This window comes from Mustelus asterias, chromosome 24 (assembly GCF_964213995.1).
Source record: "Mustelus asterias chromosome 24, sMusAst1.hap1.1, whole genome shotgun sequence".
NCBI lineage: Eukaryota > Metazoa > Chordata > Chondrichthyes > Carcharhiniformes > Triakidae > Mustelus > Mustelus asterias.
The window spans coordinates 7,052,081-7,066,559 of record NC_135824.1 but is presented as its reverse complement, the minus strand read 5'-3'; the positions used below and the strand labels follow the sequence as shown (position 1 = coordinate 7,066,559).

The following is a 14,479-nucleotide window of genomic DNA, read 5'->3' as shown; positions in this document are numbered from 1 at the left end:
CTGAGTACCCCATAGGGAGAAGTCTCACAACACCAGGGTAAAGTCCAACAGGTTTATTTGGTAGCAAAAGCCACTGGCTTTCGAAGCACTGCTCCTTCATCAGGTGAGTGGGATTTCAGTTCACAAACAGGGCATATAAAGACACAAACTCAGTTTACAAAATAATGGTTGGAATGTGAGTCTTTACAGGTAATCAAGTCTTAAAGGTACAGACAATGTATCCCAGTCCAATGCTGGCATCTCCACATCATGAACCCATAGGGGCCAGTTGCTTTCCGTGGGTTGACCTTCGAGAAGGCTACTCTGACATCTGCAATGGTGACCTCAGATACAGGTTCATCTGAGGCTTCGGGGAGGGGGGAGGGCGTGCTCTCGCTGACCTCTTGCTCAAAACAGGCATAGAATGCATTGAGCTCATTAGGGAGGGGTGCGTTGATGACTGCAATTTTACTTGCTGTTTACTAATGTTATGCTTTGTTAATTTGATTGTTAAAAGTGTGTCTCTCTTTTTTTAAAACTGTTCTGCAGTCTTATAAATGCAAAATTGGTATCTTATTTTCCATCTAAATTTATGCAGTTGCTTTCATACTTTTGACAAATAAGAATCAATTTGAGCACATTGATTTTGAGGTTTATCATACCAAAAAAGAGGGAAAATCAGGACATATGTACTGTATTTTAGCAAAGTGTCTTTGGCTTTGTCCAATCAGTTGATGAATGATATTTTTTAAACATACAAGATGGCAGTAAAGTTGTGAAAGAGGCATCAGGAATTTGACCCACAGGGCCATTTTGAGGCCGAAGCCTGCAACTACATCGTGACATTTGATCAAAGAAAGTTAAATTGGAAGTGTTGACATAGTAACTTGTACTGGTAAATGTTGATAGAAAAGAACATCCAAACATTTTGATAGCAGGCATTAGGGTTTATGAATAAAAAAATGTAAACCCTATGCACAACTTTTAATAAGATAATTAGTACAACGAAAAAAAAAATCCGGTGACAGTGACCTATGGTATTACATGGGAATAAAGTGCATGTCCAAATGGAGATGGCAGCTGCCATACAATGTCATACATATGGATAATAGAGGATGCAACATTTGGGTGCTCATTCTGTAGGGTGGGACAGAACGTACATCTGATAGAGCTAAGCAAGGAGAGTAGCTAAAGATGTATAATTCCTTGCAAATTAATTCCAATTTATTTCATAGAATCATAGAATCCCTACAGTGCAGAAGGAGGCCATTCGGCCCATCAAGTCTGCACTGACAACAATCCCACCCAGGCCCTATCCTCGTAACCCCACATATTCACCCCGCTAATCCACGCATCCCGAAACATTAAGGGGCAATTTAGCATGGCCAATGCATCTAACCCACACATCTTTATTGTTTACTGTTTCATTCCTTTCTTAAGTAAGAAGTCTCACAACACCAGGTTAAAGTCCAACAGGTTTGTTTGGTAACACGAGTTTTCGGAGCACTGTTCCGTCATCAGGTGAATTAGTCACCTGATGAAGGAGCAGCGCTCCGAAAGCTTGGGCTACCAAATAAACCTGTTGGACTTTAACTTGGTGTTGTGAGACTTCTTACTGTGCCTACCACAGTCCAACGCCAGCATCTCCACATCATTCCTTTCTTAAATCACTGGTTGTCAAAGTTTAAATGTCAAGAAGTGCATGTGAAATCGACAAATTTACAACTAAATATAAATTCCATTGACAACTGCTTCATCTTCACTGTCCCAATCCAATGGTAATGCAGGTGGAAGAAACACAGTGGGCTCCAACTAAAAGAAATCCTGATTCTCAAAATCTTGACGGATACACATTTCTCTCCATCCAGTACATAAATATGGCGATTATATTTTGCTTGTTAAAAGCGGTATGCAGAGTTAGAAGAATAAATTGCAACAATGTATTTTGTGATTGCCTCAGGAAATATGATATTATCCAATTTATGTTTTGGCAAAATTGAGAAAGGCACTATTCACCAATACTTGTGACATTAGTTGAACATTTACTCACCGCCATGTATGCATTTGTTCCCACATACGTTTTGGCGATTGAATTCACCAGCTACAAAAGAAATGGAGTTGTGATTTAGGTAAAAATTATGAATAAAACTTGAGTATCTGCATCTTCATGTACTTATATCTAAAACAGTAATGATACTGTCATTAAATTTTATATTTCTTTGACAAATGAATATTGGTGTTTTATCTTCTTTAATATGAAGGGTGGTACAGTTTAGTGTGTAGACAACAATTTGCTTTTAGTAAATGTCCCAGGATACTTCGTAGAGAAGAAATTGACGCTGTTCTGTCATTGAGGAGTTGTAGGATATAACTAAGGAATCAGAGAGGTAGGTTTTAAAACAGAGAGAGGCACTTTTAGATTGAAAGCTCCAGAGATGAAGACAGCAGATAGAGCAAAAGAGGGATGGAAGATATGCGACGCTGCAGAGAGTGGGACAAGTGTAGAAAGTTGGAAGACATAACAGGCACGAGAACATAAAATTGGAGGATGTTGCAGAAGTGGAGTTAGACGAGGTAATACCAAGGAATTTATTACAACTTCAGTGGTTCAAATGTTGTTGGAGTGAATCACTGTGCATGGTCCTTGAGACATTTTCTTTCACCCTCTGCTTGTAAACCCTTTGCCTTGCAGTTTCTGCAAGTGCAAGTTCATAAGCGGGACAGTGAGCACAATGGAGCATCTGGGACCTTAGTAAACGATGGGACCAACCATTTACTTCTTGAACTGTTGAAATTTAAGGATTGAGAAAGAAATTGAATAATGACAGTGGAGAAGAGTGCATTAAAATTGATGAATTAGAGTCAAAACAGATACTGAAAGAGAGAAAGACAGATTGGATTAAGAAAGACAGAATAAAGGGACAGAAAGCAAAAGAAAAAGAAATAAAATTTGGAATGCATTAGTGTTGAACAAAACAAGATTGTACAATGCTTGCTTCATGTAACAATCAGCAGAACAGATGGATGGAATTGGGGACAAGGATGCAGAGATAAAGAGGATGGTTTTAGTCTGCAAAAGATGTACTCAATCCAAAGGTGTTTGCCCTCTCTGACCTTTTGCCACAGTAAGAGTTTTAACAACACCAGGTTAAAGTCCAACAGGTTTATTTGGTAGCATATGCCATTAGCTTTCGGAGCCTTGGCATTTTTGGAGCCTTTGGCATTTGCTACCAAATAAACCTGTTGGTTTTAACTGGTGTTGTTAAAACTCTTACTGTGTTTACGCCAGTCCAACGCCGGCATCTCCACATCATGACTTTTGCCACAGACCATTTTGTGACCCTTGCCACCCTTGTCCAAGATGAACTACCCAGTACAATCAAGGTACTTAGCCTTGCTTAGAAAATTAGAAAAGGAAACTGGTACAAACTTACTGGAGTCAGAAATTTTAACCTAGACGATTGAATGGTCATTAATCCTATGATCTGATATTCAAAATTTTTTAAGTTTTAAAGTTTACTCATCAGTGTCAAAAGAAGGCTTACATTAACAATGCAATTAAGTTACTGTGAAAATCCCCTAGTCGCCACATTCCGGCACCTGTTCGGGTACACTGAGGGAGAATTTAGCATGACCAATGCACCTAACCAGCTGTCTTTCGGACTGAGAGGGGAAACCGGAGCACCCAGAGGAAACCCACGCAGACATGGGGAGAATGTGCAAACACCACACAGACAGTGGCCCAAGCCGGGAACTGAACCGGGGTCCCTGGCGCGGTGAGGCAACAATGCTAACCACTGTGCCGCTCAGGCTGCAATAGACATATCCTTTTTAGAACCATCATCTTAAGATGTTTGTTTTTACAAATCTTCCCCTGCAAAGGTTGCAACTGCAGATACTTATGTATTAATGTCTGTATTACATGCCTAGTTCATATTGCTGTTCCCAACAAGTTTCAAAAATTCAGGTTCTTTTTTTCCCCTTTATTCACATGACGAACACTATGTTTTATATATGGATTTTATGGTAGTCTTATCATCTTTCCTGAGACTAATTTAAAAATATGGCATCCTGCATATTTTCTCTTTGAAATAGCATTTCTGCACTCAGTCAACAAGAAGCCAGAACACAATAAAAACACTTCTAAAAGTAACTCCACTAAAACTGAGCCAGTGAGTAAAATTCAACATAGCAACATATTTCTGACTTTCAGTTGAGTCTCTTCATTAAATAAATATTGTAGCCACTGGATTAAAATTGAGTTGAATCCAAAAAATCATATTCAACCCAAAATGTTAACTCTATTTCTCTCTCCACCTGCTGAGTATTTTCAGCATTTGTGGTATTTTGCTTTTATTGCAGCTAATGGGGAACTATTAACACAATTCCTCTACATACATCTTCAACATCAAGACCTAATCAATCAGATAATAGTCAACAAGTGGAAATTATGGTTAAACAGGATTACATTGGATAAGAGGCAGAAACAGGCCATTTGGCCGACCCAGTCCACGTTGGCATTTATGATCCACTGGTGCCTCTTTCTTTCTTTTTGCATCTGAATCTACCATTGTAACCTTCAATTCCTCTCTCTTTTTCTCATATGCTTCCCTAGTTTCCCCTTAAATGCATCAATACTACTTCAATTTGACTACTCCCTGTGATAGCAAGTTCCATATTCTCAGCACTGTTTGCATAAAGAAGTTTCTTCTGAATTTCTTATTGGATTTCTTGGTGACCATCTTACATTGGTGGCCTCTATGCTATTCCCTACAAGAGTAAACATTCTCTCTGCATCCACTCTATCAAACCTTTCATAATTTAAAGATCTCTATGAAGTCACCCTTCAGCTTTCCTTTTTCAAGAGAAATGCTTTTAAAAAGCATTTAGATAGTTACATGGGTACGATGGGTATAGAGGGATATGGGCCAAATGTGGGCAATTGGGATTAGCTTAGAGGGTTTTTTTTTTAAAAAGGGCGGCATGGACAAGTTGGGCCGAAGGGCCTGTTTCTATGCTGTAAACCTCTATGACTCTAAGAGAATCAGCCTGTCCATCTTTCCTGATATATATAGTGTCGTGACAATGGATCATAGCCCTGAATTACGTATGGACATTTTGAACTTTTAATTAAGAAATTTTTTAAAGGTAAGGGCATAGGAGCAAAAACTGGCTGAGACTGCAAAATAACCACTTGCCGGAATTCCTATGTGAATTATACTCGGTTCTGAGAGACAACAGAATTTTGCAGAGAGGCATTTCAATGGATGAAATGCAATGCAAACTGAACTATAATCTCCTGTGGAGATAATGGAAGCTGATTAGCATTTCAGCAGGAACTATTTCCTGTGAATTAGATCCCAGACATTTTTATGGTTTTCTCCTTCAAGGAGAAGATGGGTTAAAAACCAACCGGTCTTTGTGGGCTAGTCTGGTGTATTCGTTCTACTGTGTAGCTGTGACGATCACAGCTGAAGAATTTTGACTTGGTACTCCTATGCTGGCAAATAAAGTCTCGCTTTCTGATTGCTGACTTGACTTGCTTCCAGCAAAGTCACAGCCAAAAAGAAAGGAGCCCAAATCCTTTCAGTTAACTTCCAGAACCAAGAATCTCCAAACTGATCAAATGCTGAAGTTACCAATTTAATTGCTGCAACTTTTCACCATCTACTTCTCAAAGACAAGCCAAACATTGATTTGTATGTCTTTAAACATTTATTTTTGCACTTGTATCTCATTTTAAATCTGTGCATATGTTGCTTTTTATTATTTTCTTCTCACATTTTATTAACCAATAAAAGTACTTTTTCTTTAACTCAAGAAACCCCGGTTAAACTGACTCATTTTAAAACATAAATACATTTGGATTGGGAAAAGTTTTCCCCAAGGGAAGGGATCTTTTTAAATTAATCTTGCTGTGACCAACCAAGGGGGTTGAATAAAGAAGGGGAGCCAGTTCATCCCTCCTCATCCAGAGCATAACAATTTTGGGGTATCTCGTCCGGAATCATAAGAAATTGGGGAAACTTGCCCGGGGACCAGTTGTATTAATACCTCCATTCTTTTATGATATGATCTTTTTAAATGAGTTATCAACAGCTATGCAGTTAAATTACATATAGGTTTGGCTACCATCAGCATGTTGAGGTATTTGGCCAATAGACTTTGACAAGAGTCAAAGGCTACTGGTCAAATACCTCAACATGCTGATGGTTTCCATTTGACCAGTAGCCTTTGACAAGAGTCAAACTATGTACATGAACTTGTATACAGTTCAGTGGAAATATGCTAACAAGTTAGACTTTATATCCTGTCAGAAAAATAGCACTCTTTCAATACTTCAGGTACAAGAATTTAAGATGTATATTTTTCTAAATTTTTAAAACAATAGTAGAATTTAATTATGAGGTACATTTCCTTGACCTTCAATTTAGTATGGCTACAAAAATAAACTTATATCACTCCATTATAAAAGCTGCAATTGCTTATAACAAAGTCAGTTTTCTGAACATCTAACAGTCTGAACAAAATTTTCTGTCACAGGAGACCAGCACACTATCCTGACATGAGCTGTCTGCTTACACATTGACAAAATGGAGAACATAAAATGCACTGGGGAGAATAGACTTTGACAACTTTTAATATACCACTGACCTTCTATTTCTTCAAAATCTTTGACTGAGAAAAAAGGGCGACTGCAATTCAAATCAACACCAAAGCAAAGCTCACAGGTCACCACCACAAGTGTCTCAAGGGCCAAAAATGGAAATTAATTAAATTTTGTGCATCGCCTTGTAAATGCCCGCCACTATTGTTGATCTCCACATTAATTTTTATTGCAGGCCTCCACAGTTCCCCAGGCACGGCATGTGCTCTGCCCTCCCTATTGTCTGGCCAAACATTTCATATCAAATACGCATATCAATGAACTGTTCTATTTTTAAATAGTAATTACAATATCAGCAATTTTTCTGTCATTAAACAATGAACAATCATACTCTGATGAAGGAAAGTCACTCAGAGATTAAATGTGAATAAGTCTCTCCCTCAACAGGGGGCCTCTGTTGTGGATCCCTTTGACTTGTGGCCAGGTGATTTGAATAAAGATGTCCCCATGAGCATACCTGGGTGCTCACTCCAAAATCGCACAGCTTGACCTGTCCTCGTGTGTTCACCAGCATATTAGAGGGTTTGACATCTGCAAAGGGACAAAAATAGGAGATAGAAACAATCCCTTTTAAAAGCACCTCAGAATTTAATGATTCTGTAATTACAGCTATGACTCAGTAATGCAGAGGATGAAAGCAACACAAAGGCTATATAGATTAGAACGACAAGCTTTGCACCTGCTGCACACATTTATAATGCTCCTGAATAACATGTATGAGAAAAGGTTTTCAAATAGCAAGTATTCTCATTACAACACAACCACTCAATTTTCTTGTATAAAATTTTTAAAAATTGATCAGTATCACAAGATAGTTGATAAACCAAGATGGATCTGTCCTGTGCCATTTACAAAGAAGCACAATTTATTAATGAAATCTCACAAGCTCTGTGGAGGCTCTTACCTCTGTTTTGGCAACATACCTCTCCTGCAAGGCATCAGCACAGCTACTGTTTAACACAGGAGGGAGCTGTCAATTCTGAGTTAAGAACTTTAAACAGAGCTCAATAAGCAAGTGTAACCATTGACCCTTTAAACAAAAATCAGCTTTATAAATAAACAACTTTAAACATAGCTTTTATTTTTTCTGTTGATTGCTTTGAAGCTGCTGTTGGAACAATACTGCCAGTATTGACATCAGGGACAGGCTCGAAGACAGTTACAGAGCTCAACCGTATGAGGCAACTGACATCAGCAGAGACACAGTCATTAACCCCGGGTGCTTCAATTTCAACTGTGCATGTTAATTTATCTCTTTCACATGGTGGGGCTGAGGGACTTCTTTAAGCCAATTCCCCTGATGATGTAACCATCACTCAGCATTCCAACAAAAATACCCGACAACAGAAACAAACAAAAGGATGTTCAAGTTAATGGTAACTCTTTGTAACGGATTCTTTTTCTAAAGGATATTGTTGAGGGGAAAACCATTCTTTAGCATTGTTTCTGATTATAATAAAATGCAAACAAGGTCAGTTTTACTACCCAGTGGCTTACCAAGAATTAATTTTAAATTACCAGTTTTTTCCCCTCAACATCACAGTAAGTAAATTGTTCCAGGCAATGCAGCATAGAGTGTTCCCAAAGTGCAACTGCATCTTACATTGTGTCTGCATGTACCTTGTATCTGTTGTTTGGGAGTAACGGAATAAAGAATAAAATAGGAATGGGAGTATGCAGCTAAACTTCAACACAACTTAGGAGATTGGTGGAATTCTGATCATTTCATAACCTCCTACAGCAGTCCTAAGAATTTTGAAATTGTGTGATGCACTCTCAGTGATATGCAGGCTTGGTTTTATTCTTCAATTGTTTTGCTTCTTGCCATGGTGCTGCAGCCAGTTTCTTTGCGACTACCATCATGATGGCACAGTGATTTAAGAAATATTTTGAAAAAAACCATGCATTTTTTAAAAAGTGGATTCACCCTACAAAATAAAACTTATATCATTTTTCTTTCTTTAGGTGGTAAAAATTAAAGATACGACTCCCCCTGTGGGGGCATTGGTTGATTTTCCTAGGCCTCTGCATCCAAGGGATCAATTTTCATCCAATTCTCTCTCCTCCTTTGTTGCTGGAAAAGTCTGGTTTTTGCTCAGTACTTCTCCACATTACTCTGAAATAAAGCAGCTGAAATGGAAGCCCTAACATGGAGATTAAACCTGCATCTTTCACTGCTTCAGTAAACTCTGTGGTGCGCCATGTGCCACCTAATTTAACGAGGTATTTTAGAAACAAGTGCCAACATCAGCGTCCATGTTACAAGGAACAAAACAATCAATTGTTATTATCATTTTGTTCATCTCTGCCTTTTGAAGTGATCCTATCAAGGTGATTTCATTGAATAGTAGTAACCTAGATGTTGCCAACTATTTTGATGATTGTTTTGATATTTGAACTATTCCTTCACTGGATTACATGATATGAAAACTAAGGTTTACTCAGGAAAATTTGTGATTTTGTCAACAAGCTCTGAAACACACATCATTTATATTTTCTCGTGAAACTAAAGAACAAGGAAATTTCAATTAGAACTGAAGGATTACAAGCAAGCTTCTGAAACCAAAAGTTGATGGTGTCTTCTCCTTGGGCAAGTATTAGAAAGGTGCTGGCACTGTGGATGCGAGAGTAGTTTCGGACATTACCTACAGGGTGGAAAGGGAAGTAGGGCCAGAAGATAAAATTTCACCCTGCCAACAGTTCTATGCTTTCTTTCACTGATGTAAATGTTTGCCTCTGAAACTCAAGAAATAACGACAGTACTCACTGCCCCTGCTGAGATGCCATGCGTAATAATGCTTGACTAAACTATTTCTATGGTTGTATAACTTCATTTCAATAGGAATTCAATCTGATGCTTCCAGTGTCCAGCGTTTAATTAAAGGGGTGGAAATGAAATAAGCACAATGTAATGCAACACAAATATCAACAAGTATGCATTTAAACTCTGAATAAAGAGAGAATCTAATGCACAAACTTTTACTAATTAATCACCCAAAGATGACACCACTGTGGTTTTCAGTGCTTGTAAATATAGCTGGCGCCAGTTGATGGAGATGTGGCTAACATGGAGAGATCGATCAATACTGATGGGGTTGGATTAATGGAGATGATCTGATAAATGAGGTAAGTTCATTTCCACCAAAGTGTTCCAATTAATAGGCTTCAACTATGAAATGGTGGTTTGAAATAAAGTCTGCACTTAATTGATCTCAGCCAGAGCAGGGGTAGAGTCACAACAAGTCACCACGTTTCTCTGGGCAACAGGAAAGGATTTGGGCAGGTACATATTCCTGGTTGCTACACTCTACTGGATATGTGCCAGGTAATGACAGGATCAAGGTTGTCTATGACACCTCCATTGTTAGATATCCAGTTGGCATTCATTGTCAAGACTCACACTTAAATAAAAGTACTTGGATTAGCCACAGGAGGATTTTCACTCCTTCACTTCACTTGCTGAAGTGAATGAATCAAGAGAACACAGGATTGGAGGGAAGAGAAGTAATCTGTACAGAAACAGCTTAACCTCTCACAGTCACTAAATTTCATTATGAAAACTCCTGAATGCAAACTTGAGCAACTGTGGCAAAAAGTACTATGACTTGTATATAGTTCTCTACAATATATCCAAGTGCACTTCTATTTTAATGTTGCTGACACCAGTTTTTTTTTGCCACGCTGGTGAGTTAAAACCTCAATTTTGTACTAGTCCATTCACCAAATGAAATATTTTAACCTTCTTGAATATTTGAGATTTTAAAAAAACTTTTAAAAAACAAACTAAAAAAAAAGGCTTAACAAAGAGTATTACACACCTCGGTGCAAAATCTTTAGGCTCCACAGGTAGGTAAGGCCTTTCACAACCTGCAAGATTAAATGAGAAACACATTACAGTTATTCCAATATTCTTTAGAATCTCCTACATTCATACCATACAAATGCCTAGCAACAACCATCTCCAACAAGAAAGACTAACAACTTCCCCATGAAACTCAATGATACAGCCATCATCAAATCCCCATTAACAACACCCATCATCAAATCCCTCCACCAACAGAGCATTATGGCTGTATAGTGTACCATCCACAAGATGCGTTGCAGCAACTTTTCAAGGCTTTTGTGTCAGCATCTCCCAAATCCTTGTCCTTTACCATCAGGAAGGACAAGGACAGCAGACACATGTAAACAACAGCAAGTTCCTCTGCAAGTCACACACTATCTGACTGGGAAAGATGTCAGTATTTCTTTATTGTTGCTTGCCAGTGATGCCCATATCCCATGAATGAATTTCAAAACATCTGGAATGTTAATGAGCGACAATTGTGGATTACTGGCAGGAAATATTGAAGTGTTTCAGTAATACAATGATATAACAAAGTATTTTGTACCATAAAATGTCAGCATTGGAACAATGATCTCCAAAAACATTTCTGGCACTGAATATCCTTCAGGTCATCATTCAGAAACAATTATAGCTATTCTCCCAACAGTCTCAACCTGAACCTGATGAAACTATAAATGGCTGAAAAGCCCAAATAGCCATAGAGAGTGAATATCATCATTAGCTAATACTCTTCTCAAACTGTAGATCAATTACAGCCTGTTTATGTAGAATTTATGTGTTCTAAGATATTCCTGAGGTTAAACATTTCCTAGTGTCATCCAGAATTCTAAGTTCAAACTTGATGAATTATTTCCCTAAATCAGCAAGAGTAGAGAGCTGAGAAAATTATGAGAAAACTCAACAAAACCTATCTGGCCACCACTGCAAAAAAATGAACATTTTCAGCCTTTAATACTCCAGGCTGAAAAATAAATTCCGAGTTTGTACCTCCAACTAGAAAATAATGTACCATCTCTTCATCTGTCAACAGTTTATTCATGTAGCCGACAACTGGGTAACCTCTATAACCTAGTATCTGTTTTCCTGTTGGGACTGTTCTGACAAAATAAAACTAATATGATAATACTATTGATTTTTCTCCAAACGTTGTTAAATATAATTTTCAAAAAGGCTGTTATAATTTGTTTTAGTTTGGAATAAAGGGTTTCCAGAAAGGTAGATACCCTCACCATTGGTGAAGTCCATTGCACTGTCACTGCAATGCCATTCAAGATAAACATACCAAACGTGGGACAAAAACAGAAAATGCTGGGAAATCTCAGCAGGTGGAGAGAGATTAGAGCCAACTTTTCGAGTCTGGATGACCCTTCATTTTGTTTCAGATTCCAGCATCCGCAGTCTTTCGCTTTTATACCAAACCTGTGTCTTTGTGCCAAAACTCAAGAGACTTCTTTGGAATGTTCTTGGCTGGTTGTATTTTGATTAATCCAGACCCTACCGAATAAATAGGAACTGTATACAGCCAGCACAGCAAATGATTTGACACATTTTACAAGGGTTAACCAAAGTTTAATTCCTGTGGGTTGAAACAAGCTTGACCTAGCACCAGAATCTAGTGAGGTAGTTCATAACATTGCTTGACCTTCTGTGCTATAGGTGGAGCTGAAGCTTGCAGACTGTGCTTTTGTTTTACACAGCTAGCCTCTGGGTTAGAAGCAGCAATTTCTCCTAGATTGAATGTTAAATATAAATTACAAAAGGTAACAATTATCTCTTATCCATTTTTCATTTAAGGAACATTCCAGGAATAGCTGACTAAGATTGTGTGGTCAGCTTAAACCAACTTGACTCTTGTATCAAAACTCTGCAATTTTTCATTAATGACAAATCAAGTTAAATTGCACAATACTTTTTATAATCACAGATACAAGCTTCATGTTGCACACGACGTGATATAATGAAGAAAATTTACAACTTGATAGCCCTTTTTAAATTCGTATCAATCAAGATTATTTCTTGAATAAACCAGTGTGGAGGTGCCACTAATAGGCACACCCCAAGGATGATCAAAACCTAATTGCTGCTGCTCAGAGAAACTTGTCCCTGAATATTTTTCTTTCTAATTGGATGGAAGACGAGGGAGTCTTGAAAGATGGACAAGCACAGGCAAGGAAGCAGTTGGGAAGGGCAGCCAGTGAGTATATTTCATGTTAAATCAAAATGAAACTTACTTGGAGCAAAAAAAAAGTTCCGTATATTAACACCTTACCTGAAGGGATCAGAGACTCAAAGAAGTTAAAAATAAAATTTACTTACAGCATCACCAAATGGAATTAATTTAGAAGGGAGAGCTTGGAGGCGGTGGCTCTACAGAGTTGGGAGAACTCTAAGTTAGGGTTTACATACATTCCATACCATTAATACCCATTGGTCTGAAAAACAGCAAGTGCACCTAAGAATCATAGAGTGGAACTTAATATTGGTGAAAGAGTTCTTGCCTATTAGCTGGAGAATCAGTCAAAGCCCTCCACTTCCTCTGGTGGGGAAAGCCCACTGTCATTAAGTGCCCATTCAAACTGGCCAGGTTCAGGCATCTCTCAGGATCTTTGCTGGTAATGCACGCACCAGAGGCTGAGGATCAATGAGGAACTCAGGCCACAGGTGAGGGTGGGTGGAATGGAAGTCGCAGGGAGGGGTTTGCTGGCTCAGGTAGAGGGGCAGGCGGGAAGGTGGAATGAAGGGGTAGGAGGAGAGGTGGGTAGGAGGAGAGGTGGGTGGGGGGCTCAGAAGAAAGGGTTGGGATGGCTCTCTTTGGGCCCCCATCTTCCCAATGCTGCATCCCTCAATCAGGGATTGATGAATGAGGGAACCCTGCCTCCATCCCCGCCTCAGATATCCGCAAGCAACCCTAGCAGTCTTTGTTTTCTCAGGTTCAATGTGTGATGACTACCCTAGCGAGGCCCAGGACCCTCCTGCCCCAAAGTCGAACCATGGGAGCATTAAATTCTGCCCATAGTCAAAATGGCACAGGAGGTGGTCATTCGGCCCAATGAGTCCATGCTGACTCTCTGTAGAGCAATCCAGCCTGTCCATTCCTCAGCTCTGTCCTTGTAGTCCTACAAGTTTCTTCCCTTCTAGTGCTCATCCAATTTCTATTTGAAATTATTCCGTTTCCACCATTCATTTAGGCAGCAAGTTCCATGTCGTTATCACGCACCATGTAAGAAAGTTCTTCCTCACATTTCCCATGTATCTCTTGCCAAAAACTTAAATATGTCCCCTCGACGCTTGTACTATCAGCCAAAGGGAATATCACTACCATTCTCCAAAATCATTTATCACAATTTGCTATTTTCTATCTTTCAGCCAATTTTTTATTCAAGCTGACACTGACTTTCCTATTCCATGACCCTCAATTTTGTTAACCAATTTTTAATGAGGTATTTTCGTCAAATGGTTTTTTAAAACTTATATAGAAAACATCTATATTTAACATCTAGAGAAATTAAATAAAATTAATAGTTTAAACGAAGTACAAACTAAATTCTAAAGGAGGGAATAGATTTTTTTTAGATCACGGATGGCCAGCTTGCGACCTGTTGCTCACAATTCCTGCACCATGTGGGAAATTCGGGATGCTTCATGTGACTCGGGGAACCAAGTGGAGGAAGTGTGAAGGAAGTGTCTCCAGCGCTTGAGTTTCCGAGCTTAAGGAGCTGCTGGAGGTACTGCAGAGCATCAGGGAGGCTGAAGCTTTCCTAGATCATCTGTTCTCGGCGGTGTCTACCCCACAGGCAGAGATATTTCAGAATGGCAGATTAGTGGACATCTGGAAGAGGCTGGAAGTATAGGAGTTTTCAGGGTCTTTTTGATTAAGTAAAAGACCCTGATGAGGCCCTGAACTTCATTGCCCCAAACAAATATAAGGCCCTGAACTTCATTGTGAGTATGAGTACTGTATCTGGACTGATGGACTAAACGCCTTG

At 38.9% G+C, this 14,479-nt stretch overlaps 1 protein-coding gene across 2 annotated transcripts in view; it reads right to left on the bottom strand.

The window, feature by feature from the left end:
• map2k5 (mitogen-activated protein kinase kinase 5) overlaps positions 1 to 14,479 on the bottom strand; it is a 290,898-nt gene that overhangs the window by 125,761 nt on the left and 150,658 nt on the right. For both annotated transcript variants that reach the window (XM_078241240.1, XM_078241241.1), the window contains 3 exons: positions 10,465 to 10,513; positions 7,104 to 7,177; positions 2,030 to 2,080 (listed from right to left, as the gene is read on the bottom strand). In XM_078241240.1, the coding sequence (XP_078097366.1) occupies positions 2,030 to 2,080; positions 7,104 to 7,177; positions 10,465 to 10,513 (174 nt within the window). The remainder of the gene's footprint in view (positions 1 to 2,029; positions 2,081 to 7,103; positions 7,178 to 10,464; positions 10,514 to 14,479) is intronic.